The sequence below is a fragment of the Ziziphus jujuba genome, chromosome 5, assembly GCF_031755915.1.
Source record: "Ziziphus jujuba cultivar Dongzao chromosome 5, ASM3175591v1".
Lineage (NCBI taxonomy): Eukaryota > Viridiplantae > Streptophyta > Magnoliopsida > Rosales > Rhamnaceae > Ziziphus > Ziziphus jujuba.
This window is the reverse complement of record NC_083383.1, coordinates 935,256-950,905: the sequence shown is the minus strand read 5'-3', so window position 1 is coordinate 950,905 and position 15,650 is coordinate 935,256. Positions and strand designations below refer to the sequence as shown.

Genomic DNA, 15,650 nt, shown 5'->3' with positions numbered 1-15,650 from the left:
CAAATTCGCCTGCGATCCTGTTTTTATATCATTATTATTTGCTAATAAAGATAACATTTTTGATAAATATTTTTTTTTTTTGGTCACAATAATGGTCATTTCTCATTCATAACCAAAATTAAGTAATTATATTGGTTAGGAAGCTTCAGTTTAAGGAACCAAAAAAAAAAAAAAAAGTAGGTGAACAAAAAATGGCAGAATAAGCCAGGCTGGTGTTGCTTTAGAAGAAGTGGGGTCAGCGGCTGGTGACGCTGGCTCCACACTCTCTCTCCGATGACTGTTGGCGTCCAGTCAACTTTCTCTTCCTCTAGTTGTTTATTCAATGTTTTTCCTTTTTTTTTTTAAAAAATTATTTTTATTTTTATCTTTTTGTTGGGTTTCGCTGTTCATACCACGAGCTCCTCCTCCTTCGCTGTTGTTTTTTTCCTTTCGCTCCTTTTTTGTTTTTTTGTTTTTGTTTTGTTTTGTTTTTTTTTTTGTTCTCTCTCATTCTCAATCCAATTCAAAGGAAGAAGAAAGAAGACGACCCAAAATTTAGGTTCCTCTTCTCCATGGATGCAGAGGACTTCTTCTTCGTTTCCGGCATGCTCAGAGATTCCACCTTAGTCAGTTTGTCAGGTTCTCAGACTAAGAACTAGGGCTTTTCATCCGAGCGTCCTTCCCTTCAAGGATTCGTTGTGACAAGAATCAAAAGGTAGGGCTTGCTATCCTTCTTGTGTAAAGTTCACAACTTTATTCACACTGAATTGCCTTAACATTCAATTTACTAGGAAATTATTCGGATGAATAAAATCTGCTTTTGACGAATTTGAATAATCATTCTAATTGAAATCTTGGTCGATTTGTTTGTGATGTGCTCAATTTTTATGATCATTACACCCGCCATCATTGTTGTGGGTTCCTTCATCATGCTAGTAATCTAAAGGTTAAATTCCCGAATAAAGCTGGTTTGATTTGAAAGTTTTACTTGTTTCTGAATTTCTGTCCGTGGTTGATTCACATAGGCTGTTGTAGATTTCAGTGTGTATGTATATACACGGCTTCTCCAATACAGGGGAGATTTAGTTCCAAGTTTCAAGTTCAGGGATTTATCCCAGTATTCACTGAGCGAGTTGTTGTATTGTCTACTTGGCCCTTCTATTGACAAATTAATATTCAATATCAGGCCGTCAGTCCCATTGGCTAAAATAATAATAATGATAAATAAATAAAAACAACTTTAAAGATGTTCTTCCTTCACTTTGCTTTTATTGTTGGAAGACATTTATCCCCCTCCAATCCTCCTCCAACTTTATGTTTTTGTATAAGCGGTTTCCTTTTTCCTGTGTCTCTCGTTCCATTTCAAATTGCACTGTAACTATACTGGTTCTGATTCTGACTTATCTTTATACTTTGTTAGTTTGTTGCAGTGGGCAAGTAAGGTCAGATGGCTGAAAATTGGGACGGAAGTTATGACCCTGGCAGCCAGTCAGATGACAGCTATCATTTTGAGAGACTACATATTGAGCCAATTTATGATGCATTTGTATGCCCTTTAACAAAACTAGTCATGCGTGATCCTGTTACCTTAGAAAATGGGCAAACATTTGAGCGCGAATCAATAGAAAAATGGTTCAAGGAATGCAGGGAGAGTGGAAGGAAGTTGGTCTGCCCATTGACTCTGAAAGAATTGAAAAGCACAGATCTGAAGCCTAGTATAGCATTGCGAAATACCATTGAAGAGTGGACTGCTAGGAATGAAGCTGCTCAGCTTGACATGGCTCGCAGGTCACTGAATCTGAGCAGTTCAGAAAGTGATGTTCTACTGGCCTTGAAGTATGTTCAGCATATCTGCCAAAAAAGCCGGGCAAATAAGCATATTGCACGCAGTGCAGGGTTGATACCCATGATTGTTGACATGTTGAAGAGCAGCAGCCGTAAAGTCAGGTGTAAAGTTTTGGAAACTTTACGAATTGTAGTTGAGGAAAATGATGAGAATAAGGTTGTCCATGTTATGCCCATTATCTGTACGGTTTGGCGTGGATGAACTCGGGGCATTTTGCTTATTGAATCTCTTTTTTCTTTGCAGGAAATGTTGGCTGAGGGAGACACTGTTCGTACTATTGTAAAGTTCTTATCTCATGAGCAGTCCAAAGAGAGGGAGGAAGCTGTTTCTTTGCTGTATGAGCTTTCAAAATCTGAAGTCCTGTCTGAGAAGATTGGTTCAATTAATGGTGCGATTCTTATGTTGGTTGGAATGACAAGTAGCAAATCAGAGAATATTCTGACTGTTGAGAAGGCTGATAAAATGCTAGAAAATCTAGAGAGGTGCGAGAACAATGTGCGGCAGATGGCTGAAAATGGTAGACTAAAGCCTCTTCTGACACAAATTCTTGAAGGTACTTTGCAGTTATTTGAAATCTTAATTCTTTGCTTAACATTTGCAAAATTTATCAACTCGGCCGATACCCCTAGGCTAGTTTCTTCTTAAATTAAGAAATGGCTGTAAACTGGTACGAACAAACCGTCCTATTTACTTTTGGCTGGAATAGAAGTTTGTTTTCAGTGTTAAAAGATATTCCGTTGATAAATCTAATAATTGCTCTCTATGCTAAATGTTTTTCATTCTCTTTTCATCAAACTCATTTCATCTATAAAAAGATTCTTTGGAAGGGAGTATCAGAAGAAAACAAGATAAATTATTTTATCTTTTCGCTTCTGTTATACTTGTATGTTAATCCTGTCATTTATTGCGTGTATCTGCTAATGCAAAGCCTTTTATTTTTTTCTTTTTTAAACTCTCACACTCATTGATGTAACTATTCAGTCTCTACCGTCATCCATACGTTAAATTTGTTCTATTGCTTATGAACTGGTGGTATAAGTTTGAATTGCATTCATTGATATGATCCTCTTTTTCTTCAAAACATAGATCATGGTAACCTTGTCATATAAAACACTGCTTTTTTTCTTTTCTTTTTTTCTTTTTTTGGATATGGTGCCAGGGCCTCCCGAAACTAAACTATCCATGGCGAATTTTCTTGGTGAATTGGTTTTGAACAATGATGTAAAAGTCCAAGTGGCTAAAACTGTGGGTTCATCTTTGATCAATATCATGAAAAGTGGTAATATGCAGTCCAGAGAAGCTGCTTTGAAAGCCTTAAACCAAATCTCATCTTGTGAGCCAAGTTCCAAGGTGCTGCTAGAGGCAGGAATACTCCCTCCTCTAGTCAAGGACCTTTTTGCTGTTGGTGCTAATCAGCTACCCATGCGACTAAAAGAGGTCTCTGCAACAATTCTTGCCAATGTGGTGAACTCAGGCTATGACTTTGATTCCATTCCAGTTGGATCTGATCACCAGACTCTAGTGTCAGAAGACATAGTCTGTAGCCTGCTACATCTCATTAGCAATACTGGCCCAGGAATTGAGTGCAAGCTGCTTCAGGTTCTTGTTGGACTCACTAGCAGTTCCTCTACTGTTCTGAATGTTGTGGCTGCCATTAAAAGCTCAGGTGCCATTATCAGTTTGGTTCAGTTTATCGAGGCTCCACAAAAAGATTTGCGTGTAGCTTCTGTAAGACTTCTCCAGCACCTCTCTCCACATATGGGTCAAGAACTAGCTGATGCCTTACGAGGGACAGTGGGCCAGCTTGGAAGCCTAATTAAAGTCATATCAGAAAATATCGGAATCACTGAAGAGCAAGCTGCAGCTGTTGGCCTCTTAGCTGATCTTCCAGAGAGGGATTTGGGCCTCACCCGGCAGATGCTAGATGAAGGTGCCTTTGAGATTGTCATTTCAAGAGTACTTGCTATCCGGCAGGGGGAGACTAAGGGCAGTCGCTTTGTGACACCATTTCTGGAAGGACTTGTTCGAGTTCTAGCAAGGGTCACATTTGCCTTGGAAGATGAGCCAAGTGCCATTGAACTTTGCCGCAGGAATAATCTTACTGCACTATTCATTGAATTCCTACAGTCTAATGGACTTGACAATGTTCAGATGAATTCTGCTACAGCCTTGGAGAACTTGTCACAAGAATCCAAAAATTTGACAAAATTGCCCGACTTGCCAAAACCTGGTTTTTGTGCCTCAATCTTTCCATGCTTAAGTAAACAACCTGTCATAACTGGATTGTGTCGGCTTCACCGTGGAACATGCTCTCTTAGAGAAAGTTTTTGTCTTTTGGAAGGACAAGCTGTGGAGAAGTTGGTAGCTCTTTTGGATCACACAAATGAGAAGGTAGTCGAGGCAGCACTTGCAGCACTATCCACCATATTGGATGATGGAGTTGATATTGAACAAGGGGTTTTGGTCCTGTGCGAGACGGAGGGAATCAAGCCTATACTAGATGTTTTACTTGAAAATCGAACAGAAAATCTGAGGAGGAGGGCAGTTTGGGTGGTTGAGAGAATTTTGCGGAGTGATGAAATAGCCTATGAAGTTTCTGGAGATCCAAATTTGAGTACTGCACTTGTTGATGCTTTCCAGCATGGTGACTACCGAACTCGCCAGATTGCTGAACGTGCCTTAAAGCATGTTGATAGATTACCAAACTTCTCTGGAGTCTTTCCAAACATGGGATAGACTTCTGTATGAGTTTTCTTGGTGTGGTGTGCAAAGCTTCAAAGCGAAGGTAGATATTGTTTTATACAGGTTTACGGCTTACCTTTTGTAAAGGATTTTGACTATTGTTCATTTGTTTTTGATTATGCAGTTTCCATCAATTTAAAGATTCTATTCATGAACTACAGTTATAGAATTAGAATCAAGATTGTTAAATTTATTCTTGTTTTTCTGCTGGATATGGAGTTCAAAACTCAATTTCACTATTAGTAAGATTCTACCTGATCATTAGGGGCAATAAAATTTATGCAATCTCTTTCGTTATCCTCTAATCCCTCTGCCCATTTCAACTCCCATTTTATTTAGTTTTGCGAAAGAAAGCATATAATCTTAGGCTCCGTACTAAAGTATTCATGGTTATGCAAACGCAGGAAGTGGATTTGGAATTTCAAATTCCAAGGTTGGATTTTTTTTTTCTTTACCTTAAGAGCTGAAAAGTTCACTGAAATACAAAATTATATTGCACTGCAAGTGATAATGACCTTTTGGCTTTATACTCTTCGTCCAAATCTATTTGACGCATTCTTTATCCCCAAAAAAAATCTATTTGACGCATTTTTTTGTCAATTAATACTGCTCTAAACGAGTTTCATTTTTCGCTGGGGAATTTTGGATACTTGAAACTTGTCTCCGACACCGATCTAGAAATCAATTTTTTCCGTCCACTAGTTGACACATACTTCCATTTGAATAGTTGAGTACTCAGCAGCTCCACTCCAGAAGAAAAGTTGAATATCTCAACCCAGCACCCAACGGAGAAACCATAAGCTGAGTTTTGAATCCTTAATCGGATGAATAAGACTTATACGTCAGGTTTTTTTCTAACCAGAATGATCAACTGCAAATTAGGATTCCAGGTCCAATCATGCTTGCAGCAAAAAAAATAAAATAAAATTCCTCTTACATAATTTAACATTTGTCCAAAAGATCTGGCGAGAAAATAGTTAAAACACTTTTCGATAGATATGAAAACCATTCAGATTCAGAATGCAATTTTATCAATTCCTTGGTTAATCCCTTCAAAAGAAAATAATAACAATAAAAATAAAAAGATTCAGAATACGATTATCTAATCAGTACAATAAAAGCACCGAAAATTCCTTCGCTAAATAATTGCTTACCTCTTTTTTATTTTTTTATTTCAGTCAAACGTGCCCGAGGAAGAATGTCAAAAAGTTTTGAAAAACATGCCGTCACTAAGCTAAAAATGTAACAGGAATCTGAAATTTGATAAAAAAATGAGTCTAAGATACACACTGATAAACCAATATAGGGTCAAACAATGTGAGACTAAAATTATATAACCAATCATATTAAATCAAAGACAATGCGCATACCATACATACCTCTAATAGAAATTATTAAGGAAATTGAGTTCATGGGCAGGAGTTACCAGGATACAAATTCATTATATCTGAAGAATTCAATCACATTTGCAGTGTATGCTCAATATGTCTTACATGAGGGAGGATGGAAATCTAAAATATTACTGGAGCTAAAAAAATGCAGAGAACTTTACAAATGTAGCACGGCCATGGATTTTGTCATGCACGATGAAGCATCCAATTCATGAGATACATGACTGCTTGATAAATGACGCCATTTCATCCGCTTATCTGACACATTACATACAGTCAAAAATTCCAGTACTTGACCAAATATTTTGAACATCTCAACCCCAAAAATCAGGCTTCGGTCAGCCATGAAAAAGGCATTCCAGTCCATTGGAGCATCAGGATGTACTGAGACCTCTGTCCAGGTAAGATACATAAGGTCTAGCTCCCATAACTTTCTAACGGCCTTGTTTCTCCGGCCTATCTGACCATCTCCTTCACACCAGGAAACAGAAAGCATGAACAGCCGACCCTTGCAAGATACAAGCTTTGGGTAGTACTCATGAACAAGAGATGGAAATGGAGTAGTTTGGATTCCAATCCAAAAGCCTCTTTCTATATCATATCCTGCAAGCTTGTCAGTCTCAGAATAAACATAGAAAATCCCATTACAAACGGCCCCAGCACAAACAACACCAATATCTACAGGCAACCTTTGGATCTCTGTCCATTTATTTGACAAAGGATCATAAATTTCTGCAAAATCCAGAGGCTCATCCCAAGATCCATGACCACCCACAGCAATGAGAACAAACCTTTTATAACCTTTTGTGCTTGAGTGATCACTTTTTGGTCTAACAAACTTGAATGACTTTCTATTTGGCAAGGCCTCGCTTTCTTCAAATGCATTTCTATATTGACGCCTCAGAGAGAGCCTATGAGGATCTTCATAAACATCTGACACCCCACCACCCCGTGACCGGGAAAAACGCCTATCTGTTCGAATTTGATGACTCTGAACAGCTGAAAAATCAGAACTGACCTCAGCAACTCCTAAGACAGGCATTGATCTTGCATACTTCATAGATGCAACTTTACGCCAAGATTTAGTCAAAGGACTAAAAATCATTACTCCTTTATGTGTCTTGAATGAGCTTCTATCCATCTTGCCAAAGTTGGTCAAGCTAGAACACCCTCCAACAACATAAATATCCTCCAGGATGCTGGCAACAGAGAACATGAACCTTCCTCTGAGAACATCAGCATCTATCCTATGCCATTGGTCTAGGGACACATCCAGTACATGTATCTCCCCAGAGCAGTAGCCTTCTTTAACAGCACCAAACAAAAACAACCATGGATTCTGATGATAACCCTCCCGCCTCATTTGCAGGAAACGAGGTGTGGTAGTTAAGTATCTCCATTTCTTGCACACAAGGCGTGCAGTCATAAGACTGGTCAGTGAGAGCCTCACCAAACACATTTCCAGTATGTCATCTGGAAGAAATATGTGCATTCTACTATTTCTTATGGACTCTTCAAGCTCAAACTCCTTTCTGTTATGTTTCTTCCAAAATCTCTCTTTTACTCCATATGAGAAGCAGTCCATTCCAGTTTCCTCAGTGCTGCATATCGGTTTATACCCCTTGCCTTCATCACTGGCACTTGACCTCCTCCTGCTACTTGGATCTCCAAATTCATCACCTATGTCAGCTCCCACTTTGCAACCCCCACCCCTGCCATAAAAAGTAAGACATCTCAAAGATATCCCTTTCACATCATCCTCTTCCTCTATTCGGCCTCTTTGATTCTTCTTCCTTAACTTATGGCTCACACTTCTCACGAGACGCTTTGACACACTCAAAGCTTCGAAGTCTTGACTTAGAGATTTTTCACCAGTCAGTCTCTCGGACAACATTCTGTATTAGTCTTTTGAGAGAAGCAACATATACCCATAACTATCTTACAACTACCCACTCTTCTGGTATTCATCAAATATGCCATAACCTGAATGAAGTAGAAACATATAACATGAGCCATTCATCAAGGCCACAACCTTTTAAAAAAGGTAATCTTCAATTCCACAGAGGCAAATTTCTACAGGTACATACCAAATATTTGAACCCATAATTCATGGAAGTTAGAGCATAAACATAATCCACTCATCAAGACTACACATCGGAAGGGGTAACCTATAAGTTCACACATGCAAATTTCTAAATTTACATACCGAATAGCCAAATCCAAAATTTTCAAATTATAAAATACAAGCAGCGGACTACCATTATTAACTAATATATCAAATCTTCTCTTTTTAATATGCAGATAGGTGCAAGCATATGAAAATCATGGAAAGAAAAAAAACAAAGAAGAAAGTATCGAGCACTATATTTTGAATTTGAGCTACCTAACAGAATATTGTAAAACATAATGTTTCTTGTCCATACTCCCTTGTACCAAACAGATGGCCAACCGATTACTATGCTGAAAATACAAAAAGCAAAAGAATAATAAACTGTGTATGCAAGTAGAAAATAAAACAATTGCGTAACCTGTATTTACAAAGAAATAAAAAGAAAGGTCGCCAAATTTTACCACTACCAAATCTGAAGCAATACGTTATAAAAGGAATCTGTTAGATTTACATAATTTTACTAGTGCGTTCACAAGTTTCACCATATATATAAATGCCTCAATCCCTAAAGTTCAACATCATTCAAACAGATAAGAAAAATGGTAAAATAAAGAAATTGTGGTCCATTTTGGAATGTGTATTTTAACGAAAAGAATAATTAATCTTGGGATTTTAATGTAAGATTACAATCGCAATCTGGAATCAGCTGAGCAGAGTCATTTAAACCAAATCAGAGTAGTATTTATCAAGTTCCATATCATGTCACCGAATCAATCAGCAGCAATTTTCCATCAAAATTCAAAACCATACATGAAAAATTAAAAAAGTATATATATATATTTAAAAAAAAAAGAAAGGGAAACTAAAGCACGCCGATGCTCCATTTTGGTCATTGAAAATTAGTAAAGTATATGAAACCCAAGAACGGATTTGTATCAAAAACCTGATTTTTAGAACAACTGCTTTTAATTATCCTCTAAATCTAAATTCTTTTTTCCAAATTTACTACTTTTTCCACCGATTTTATGGAAACCAGACACCATCTCATATAAAAATCAGACCCCGAAACCAACCCCTCCTCACCCAAAGAACACAACTTACTTGTACATTGCTGGAACATTGCAGAGCAGCGATAAATCGAAATGCGAAACAACGTTGAATTTGATACTGAGCGGCCAATGAAGCTTGGAGAAGGAAAAAGCTCAAACTCTGAGATGGGATTCTCAAGCTCTTAAAACCGGAGTAGGTTTTTTAATACTACAAAAGGGATCGATCATCATACTCTATTATAGAGCCTGAGCTTATATTATATACATAAAATAAATATACAGCATTATATATAAATAAAAATATTTTATATTATAAAATAAATTAATAGAAAATTTTGCTAGATTGGTCGGGAAGGAGAATAGTAAAGCGACACAGCACAGATTAAAAAAATGGAATTATTATTATTTAGAAAAGAAAAAGGCGAGCCATCAGCCTCAGGCTTTCTTTCTTTCACCTCTCCTCCTCAGCTCCTCTCTCTCTCTCTCTTTTCTTTCCCGTTTGGCATTTACCACTTTTTCGTATTTCTTCACTCTCTTTCTCTTTTCTTTTTTTGAAATTCTATTTTTCTCATGCGTCTAAGCTTTCATTTTATACAAATACGATCTCTCCTTCAACGGTTACCGTGCAAGCTAGCGTCACAGCCGCCGATCGCGGTTCACTGATTTCGAGATGGGGCCCGCGTTCTTCGAGATTGTGAATCACCGTCTCTCTGGGTTGTACGGTTGTTGGTGGTAGCATTCAGTCATTTCTTGCTTCTCTTTTTATCCTCATTTAAATAATTAATATTAAAAAAATAATATTTGGAGCCTCCTTTTTTATTTTTTGTTGGTTTATCTGGCGCTTTTCTGAGCACAAATTGGCTGCACAGTAACATTACACACCTGCCTTGTGTTTTTTTATGTTTTTCTTTTTTGATTGAAACTTTTAATATTATTTTTTGTTTTAAAACTAATCAAATTTATTGATTGGCCAAAAACCGGGAATTTCCACTGGTAGGTAGAGACAGTGGGGCCCACTGTGTGCTATGAGTCAAAGATGACTATTATGCACCGCAATCCATCCAATTCTAACTACTTCCCCAATTCATCAAGCTCAGGAAGCCGAATTTTTCTTGTGTCGGTTAAATTAAATTTAAATTAACTGCCCTCGTTCTGTTTCTTTCTTTAAAATAAAAAAATAAATAAGTAAAATAACAATAATACAAGCCCTTATTATTACTTATTATTTAAAGAAAAACAAGCCTTATCGAATAGCGAACCTCTGGTTGTTGGGTTTTATAAATTAGGAAATCCAAGTGATTTATAGGCTTTCTTGGACAGCCTAATTTGAGAGATAATTTGATACATCGCATTCATGTAATTCGAAAGTATTAGATGGGGCAACGAATAAGTAAGTCATTTTTTGGCACTTTATTTATTTATTATTATTATTTTTCATTATTATAGGTGAACTTCATTTGAATTTTCAACCACTACAATACCAACATAAGTTTCAAAAGTTCATAATAATGTTTGAGATTCTAACCTATATAAGTGGCATGAAAAATAAGGAAAAATGATGGTTATATGCCCGACTATAAAATTTGGGGTACCTAAACTTTATTAATCTCATCCTCCTGTATGAATTAGGAGTGAACAAAATCTAATCAAATCAGTTTAAATCAATTAATCCAATATATTTTTAGTGGTTTTGATTAAATTTTTACATCAATTTAATTAGATTAGATTCAAAATATTATAAATTATTTAGATTATATTGGTTATGAATTGAAAATATAAATCTAATAAAATCCAAATCATATATTATATAATTAAAAATATGATATATTTTATATTTTTTTTTCATTTTTATATATTAATATATATATATATATATATATTTTTTAACCCATCGATCTCATCTTCAATCCTCAAATTGAATTGGAACCTTAAACATTTACTTGTCTTACCGCTGTACCACCACCATAACTCTAAACATTTACTTACCTTGCTACATTTTTTTTTTTTTTTCAATTATAGGAGCAAGATGATAGCTATATTAAATTATGCTAATTATATTTTATATTTGGATAACTAAATTTATTATTTATATTTTATATTTGGAAAACTTTTTATTTCTATTATATATTTATAGACTAGTAAAATTTAAACCGATTAACCAATCCAATCCAAATCGATCATAAATGTTTTGGTTTGATTTGTATTTAACATTTCAAATGTTTTGATTAGATTTTATATTAGATAATCAAAAAATATAAATTGAATTGTATTTTGGTATAAAATGGGATGAATCCAATCCATGTCTACTTCTATTATGAATTTTGGGATTTAAAAAAAAATAATAATAATTTGAAGGATATTTAGGGAGTCTTATAGCTAGTTACGCTGCTTGCCAACGTTCGCGGTGCCTACGATTGGACAAATAGATGAATAGATTTATGACAACTAAAAGTAATATAAATTAATAACAACAAAAAAGTTACAGAGGATAGGGCAGAGATGGGCAATTTTTGGGGTATGGGATGGGAGAAATGAATAGGTGTATAAACAAAAGAATTTGAGGACAGAGAAGAATAATCAAGGTCACATGGGAATTCATCATAGTTGTCCAATTGGAACCTAAGTTATATATAAAAAAGAAAATGATGCTGAAGGACTTTAGCTTTGGACCACATGACCTTAATTACAAAATGGTCTGAGGATGGTATGCACCATTACGTATTATATAATAGTGCCCTCTTCTCCATTAAAAAATAATAATAAAAATTCCAGCAAAATTAATAATAATAAGAAAAATAAAAAATAGTGCCCTTTTCGAGTGAATGGTACTCGAGTGCATAAAGGATAGGGAAATAATAATAATAATAATAATAATAAAATAAATAAATAAACAAAAGGGGGAAAAAAAAAAGAAAAAAGAAAAGGATATTTGAAAGTGACCTATGGCCCTATGTAAGTAATCCCTGAATAAAAACATATTGGTTTAGGACTCCAGCTTTTAGGGGTTGGGTTGGGTTTATCATGTGAATGGTGGCATAGACATATCAGTTCCTTTTATTAATGGGTGGAAATTTTGTATTCTACACTCTAATGCTATGTGCTAAGCTAATTCCACAATATTTTGACCTTTTAAATTTATTTTAGTCATCTGCCAAGTTTTTTTAATATTTATTTTGGATGATAAAAATTAATTTCTCCTGGTTGTTTTGTGCCTGCCTCTCCTCGAAGCTGTAATATGGTGGACACGACTCACCCACTTGACCACAGGATTAGCAGGCTGGGCAAAATTAATTTCTTCATGAATATAAATAATTCAGAACAGATAATGATCCTTGTAACATGAGAAGAGAGAGAGAGAGAGTGTGTGGAGATTGTCGACATGGGCCGAGATTGAATGCACAGTTGGGTCATAATTAGTTCAAAAAAGGTTGAGCCCAGAATGGAAAGGAGCCCAACCGGGGAGGTTGAAAGAAAGCGTGGGAAAAGAGGACGATGTTAAGACTGAAGAGAGGCTTAAGAAATTTGGGAGAGGAGCGAGACCAGAGAGACGTAGAAGAAGACGAGACGTAGACGATGGCGATGGCCGGGTCAATGTTGCTGAGGCTAATTTTGATGGTCGCCATTTTCTCGGTCTCCTTTTGCATCGACGATAAGTGTGCTGCCTGCAATGCCGTCGCAGTAATTCTCTTTCTTATCGTCTCCATATTTTCTCGATCCGAAAGTTTGGATCCAAATAAATTTAAAATTGATTGTTAGTAATTTGTTTTTATTTGTGTTAATTTTCATCGCAAATGCATTACAGGAGGAGCTAGAGCGAGGACTTTCGAATGTAAGATTTATTTTTTATTATTACTATCATTATGTCTAATTCGGAATTCTCTTGCTTTTATTTTATTTTATTTATTTATTTTTTTGCTACAAATATTTTGAAAAAATTCTGCAGGAGAAGCCTAGGAATCATTTGGATATGAGACACCGCTTGGATTCTAAAGGTCAACGGACAGGAAAGGTAATTGATTACAGGTATATACTTTCAATATCTCATTGCCTTTCAAATGCAGTAAACTTCATATTCATGTTAATTAGAATCGTGGAAATGTTTTTAGAATGCGATTGGTAGGAGGCTTATACGATTGATTTTGGCGAGTATAGTTTGTTAGTAAGTAACTTGGTATTTTGTTATAACTATGTAAAACTCGTTCAAGATTTGTATAATGCAACAGATGAAAAGGATTAGTTAATTCTGGGCTGTTGGAAATGGGCATATTGAATTTTTGTTATTAGCAACTGTCTTGAGAAAGGAAAACTAATCAGTGTAGTAAGTCTTTTTTAAGCAAGACTGTTGTTCAGTTAGGGTCTTTCTTAAACATGGAATATAATTGTGTATATTAAGATAATGACAAGGCACTGACATTGTGTTGGATTCATACTGGGGTTGACATAAATTCTGGCAAAGTTTTGAGTCTTTCTAAATGCGCTATTCGATTCATACTTGGCACTCTATAGCCATTTCATTGCCAACCACCTTCACTTTTATAGTAGATATTACATCTCATTGGGAGTGCTTTATTAAAAGAGTTACTAAGACATCCATAGAATCTGCACATATGGTGACTTGTTATTGTATTTTTTCAATAGAATCAGTGAGCTAAGAGTTGTTGACCTCCTCGATGGGCTTTGTGAAAAGATGCAAGATTACACTTTTCAGAAGGTAAATCTACTTTGAATTAATTTCATTTTACCGTGTTACTCTCTTCATTTTCCTATGGAGTCTCAGTATGTTGGTTTTTCTCCGGTGTACCTTATGTTTCAGAATTTCTTTCTATGACGTTCTGGTTAACATAAGATGTTCTCTAGTGTCTTCTTGAAGTATTGCTATAACTCTCTTGCTGCCATAATATAACTCTGTTAAAAGTATGGGACCCCTGGCAGCTGCACATTCAACATCTTCCATAAAAACTGTTATTCATTAGCTATTCAGTTTATATAGCACATTTAAGTAATCTGGTGTGAGCACATTTAAGTTTCTGTCCATCATTTGCAGGTAGATTCAACCAGAAAAGAGTGGATCAAAGTGGATAATTGGGATAACCTTACGACAGGTATGTATTTCTTCATAGTAGATCTGATTGATGAGCTGATGATAAATCCTATATAATTGACATAGATTCTAGGCTGATGCACTTGATTCTCCTCAATCAGGGAGAACTTTACTAATAGTTTTTCCAGTAACTTGGCAAACAGCTAATATAAGAGGAAGAATTGCAGTTATTATGTTATCTGTACTTGGAATTAATTTTAGGTCTTTTAATTTACCGACTCTAGTTTAGTGGTATCTTTCTGAAGTATTGTTTTAAGGAACCACTTCATGTATACATTGGTTTATAGGTAAGGCTAGCAGTTTGTTGCCACACAAAGAGAACTCACGTTGGATCTCATAATATTCTGGTTTCTTGTGTTTTTAGATAAACAAGAAGCTCGAGCATATTCAAAAGATATATCTTCTTATTGTGGGAGGTGAGAACCGAGAAATCAAATTTGTTTTTGCTGTATTCCTTTTGAGTGGAGGTTATTTTTGAAATGTTGTAATTGGCCTTGCCTTGCCTTGTGTAGAAAATATTAAGTTTTATTGCCATTTTTAAGCCTAAAGTTTCAGAAACCTAACCTGTGAGTATAATGGTACAGGTTACTTGAGGAAACAGAAGATGAGGTGATCACAAATTCTGCCTGTTGTTGAAAGAAATAATTTTTCTATTTTATTTGCATAGTGGAAAAAGACAGTTATGTCCGTTCATGTTAATTTATAAATGCAGTTGGCGGAACTGATAAAGAAAGGGTCTGTCAAGGTAGGAGATGTGAGCAAGGTTTTATGTCAAGGTCTGAGTAAGCATTGCAGCAAAACAAGGTAAGGTTCAGTATCTAATTCAACCATCACTGCAATATGCAAATACTATTACGTATTCTATATATGAAACTTGGCCAAATTTTAGCAACGTTCTGCGATGTCAGGGAGGTTAATTTCCATGTTTTTCATACAGTAGACTTTTAGGGCTTCTGAGCAAAATCATTGACCCTACTCGTCACTGGCTCTTCTGAATTATTAATTTTGTGTATGTACAGTGATTTGCATCATGGAAATGGCCATGTTGGTGGATCAGATGGAGAGCTCTGAGATTCACAAATTGACGTTCAGGTCAACATGAAAAGATAGCATGAGCAAATTAACTTATCAGGAAAAGTTGAAGTTCCAGTTGCCACTAATTATTTGCTTAGAATGATTACTGCATTATGTACCAATATATTGTCAACTCGCAAAAACAAAGGTAGGAACTCGACTCAGTTGGGACCGTTATGGATTTTAGCGGTGGGTTTGTAATTTAATTTAAATTCACCAGGTTAGACATATGCATAACATAAGATTAGGATATCCTTTCGATTACAACGGAGACTGTGGAGTCTAAACCAATTAATTAGTTGGTTGGGCTGACTCAGAGAAAGAGTGAAAGCCGAATATATTTGATTTTTTATTTTTA

General features: G+C 35.7%; 3 protein-coding genes across 6 annotated transcripts; 2 read left to right on the top strand and 1 right to left on the bottom strand.

Annotated features, from left to right (window-relative positions):
- Positions 1–4,779, top strand: LOC107419842 (U-box domain-containing protein 44). Of its 2 annotated transcripts, none has more exons than XM_048476481.2 (4): positions 1–694; positions 1,410–1,981; positions 2,069–2,378; positions 2,985–4,779. In XM_048476481.2, exons 2-4 carry the CDS (start codon positions 1,427–1,429, stop codon positions 4,559–4,561), a joined length of 2,442 nt encoding a protein of 813 aa, XP_048332438.1. In that variant the 5' UTR covers positions 1–694; positions 1,410–1,426; the 3' UTR covers positions 4,562–4,779. The 2 variants fall into 2 exon arrangements, with proteins under 2 accessions (XP_048332438.1, XP_048332437.1); XM_048476480.2 differs by having other exon boundaries at positions 3–694; positions 1,400–1,981.
- A 1,134-nt stretch (positions 4,780–5,913) lies between these two features.
- On the bottom strand, positions 5,914–9,891 carry LOC107419851 (F-box/kelch-repeat protein At5g42350). 3 transcript variants are annotated; one of them, XM_025074841.3, is made up of 3 exons: positions 9,170–9,891; positions 8,342–8,418; positions 5,914–7,941 (listed from the first exon to the last, which is right to left on the bottom strand). In XM_025074841.3, the coding sequence occupies exon 3, from the start codon at positions 7,850–7,852 to the stop codon at positions 6,116–6,118; it is 1,737 nt and encodes a 578-aa protein (XP_024930609.1). In that variant the 5' UTR covers positions 7,853–7,941; positions 8,342–8,418; positions 9,170–9,891; the 3' UTR covers positions 5,914–6,115. The 3 variants fall into 3 exon arrangements, with proteins under 3 accessions (XP_024930609.1, XP_048332439.1, XP_015884158.1); XM_048476482.2 differs by lacking the exon at positions 8,342–8,418 and adding an exon at positions 8,046–8,126; XM_016028672.4 differs by lacking the exon at positions 8,342–8,418 and having other exon boundaries at positions 9,170–9,890.
- A 2,708-nt stretch (positions 9,892–12,599) lies between these two features.
- Positions 12,600–15,650, top strand: LOC107419784 (uncharacterized). The gene is made up of 9 exons (XM_016028594.4): positions 12,600–12,795; positions 12,920–12,946; positions 13,061–13,140; positions 13,756–13,828; positions 14,162–14,219; positions 14,583–14,634; positions 14,803–14,827; positions 14,931–15,022; positions 15,238–15,650. The coding sequence occupies exons 1-9, from the start codon at positions 12,691–12,693 to the stop codon at positions 15,287–15,289; spliced, it is 564 nt and encodes a 187-aa protein (XP_015884080.1). The 5' UTR covers positions 12,600–12,690; the 3' UTR covers positions 15,290–15,650.

Bases quoted from the DNA above. Each gene is read 5' to 3' on its own strand.
- LOC107419842 (XM_048476481.2), top strand. From the start codon at position 1,427: ATGGCTGAAAATTGGGACGGAAGTTATGACCCTGGCAGCCAGTCAGAT. The intron at 1,982-2,068 runs GTTGTCCATGTT...TTTTCTTTGCAG, and splicing joins AGGAAAATGATGAGAATAAG to GAAATGTTGGCTGAGGGAGA. The intron at 2,379-2,984 runs GTACTTTGCAGT...ATATGGTGCCAG, and splicing joins TCTGACACAAATTCTTGAAG to GGCCTCCCGAAACTAAACTA.
- LOC107419851 (XM_025074841.3), bottom strand. From the start codon at position 7,852: ATGTTGTCCGAGAGACTGACTGGTGAAAAATCTCTAAGTCAAGACTTC.
- LOC107419784 (XM_016028594.4), top strand. From the start codon at position 12,691: ATGGCGATGGCCGGGTCAATGTTGCTGAGGCTAATTTTGATGGTCGCC. The intron at 13,829-14,161 runs GTAAATCTACTT...CATCATTTGCAG, and splicing joins AAGATTACACTTTTCAGAAG to GTAGATTCAACCAGAAAAGA. The intron at 14,828-14,930 runs GTGATCACAAAT...TTATAAATGCAG, and splicing joins TTGAGGAAACAGAAGATGAG to TTGGCGGAACTGATAAAGAA.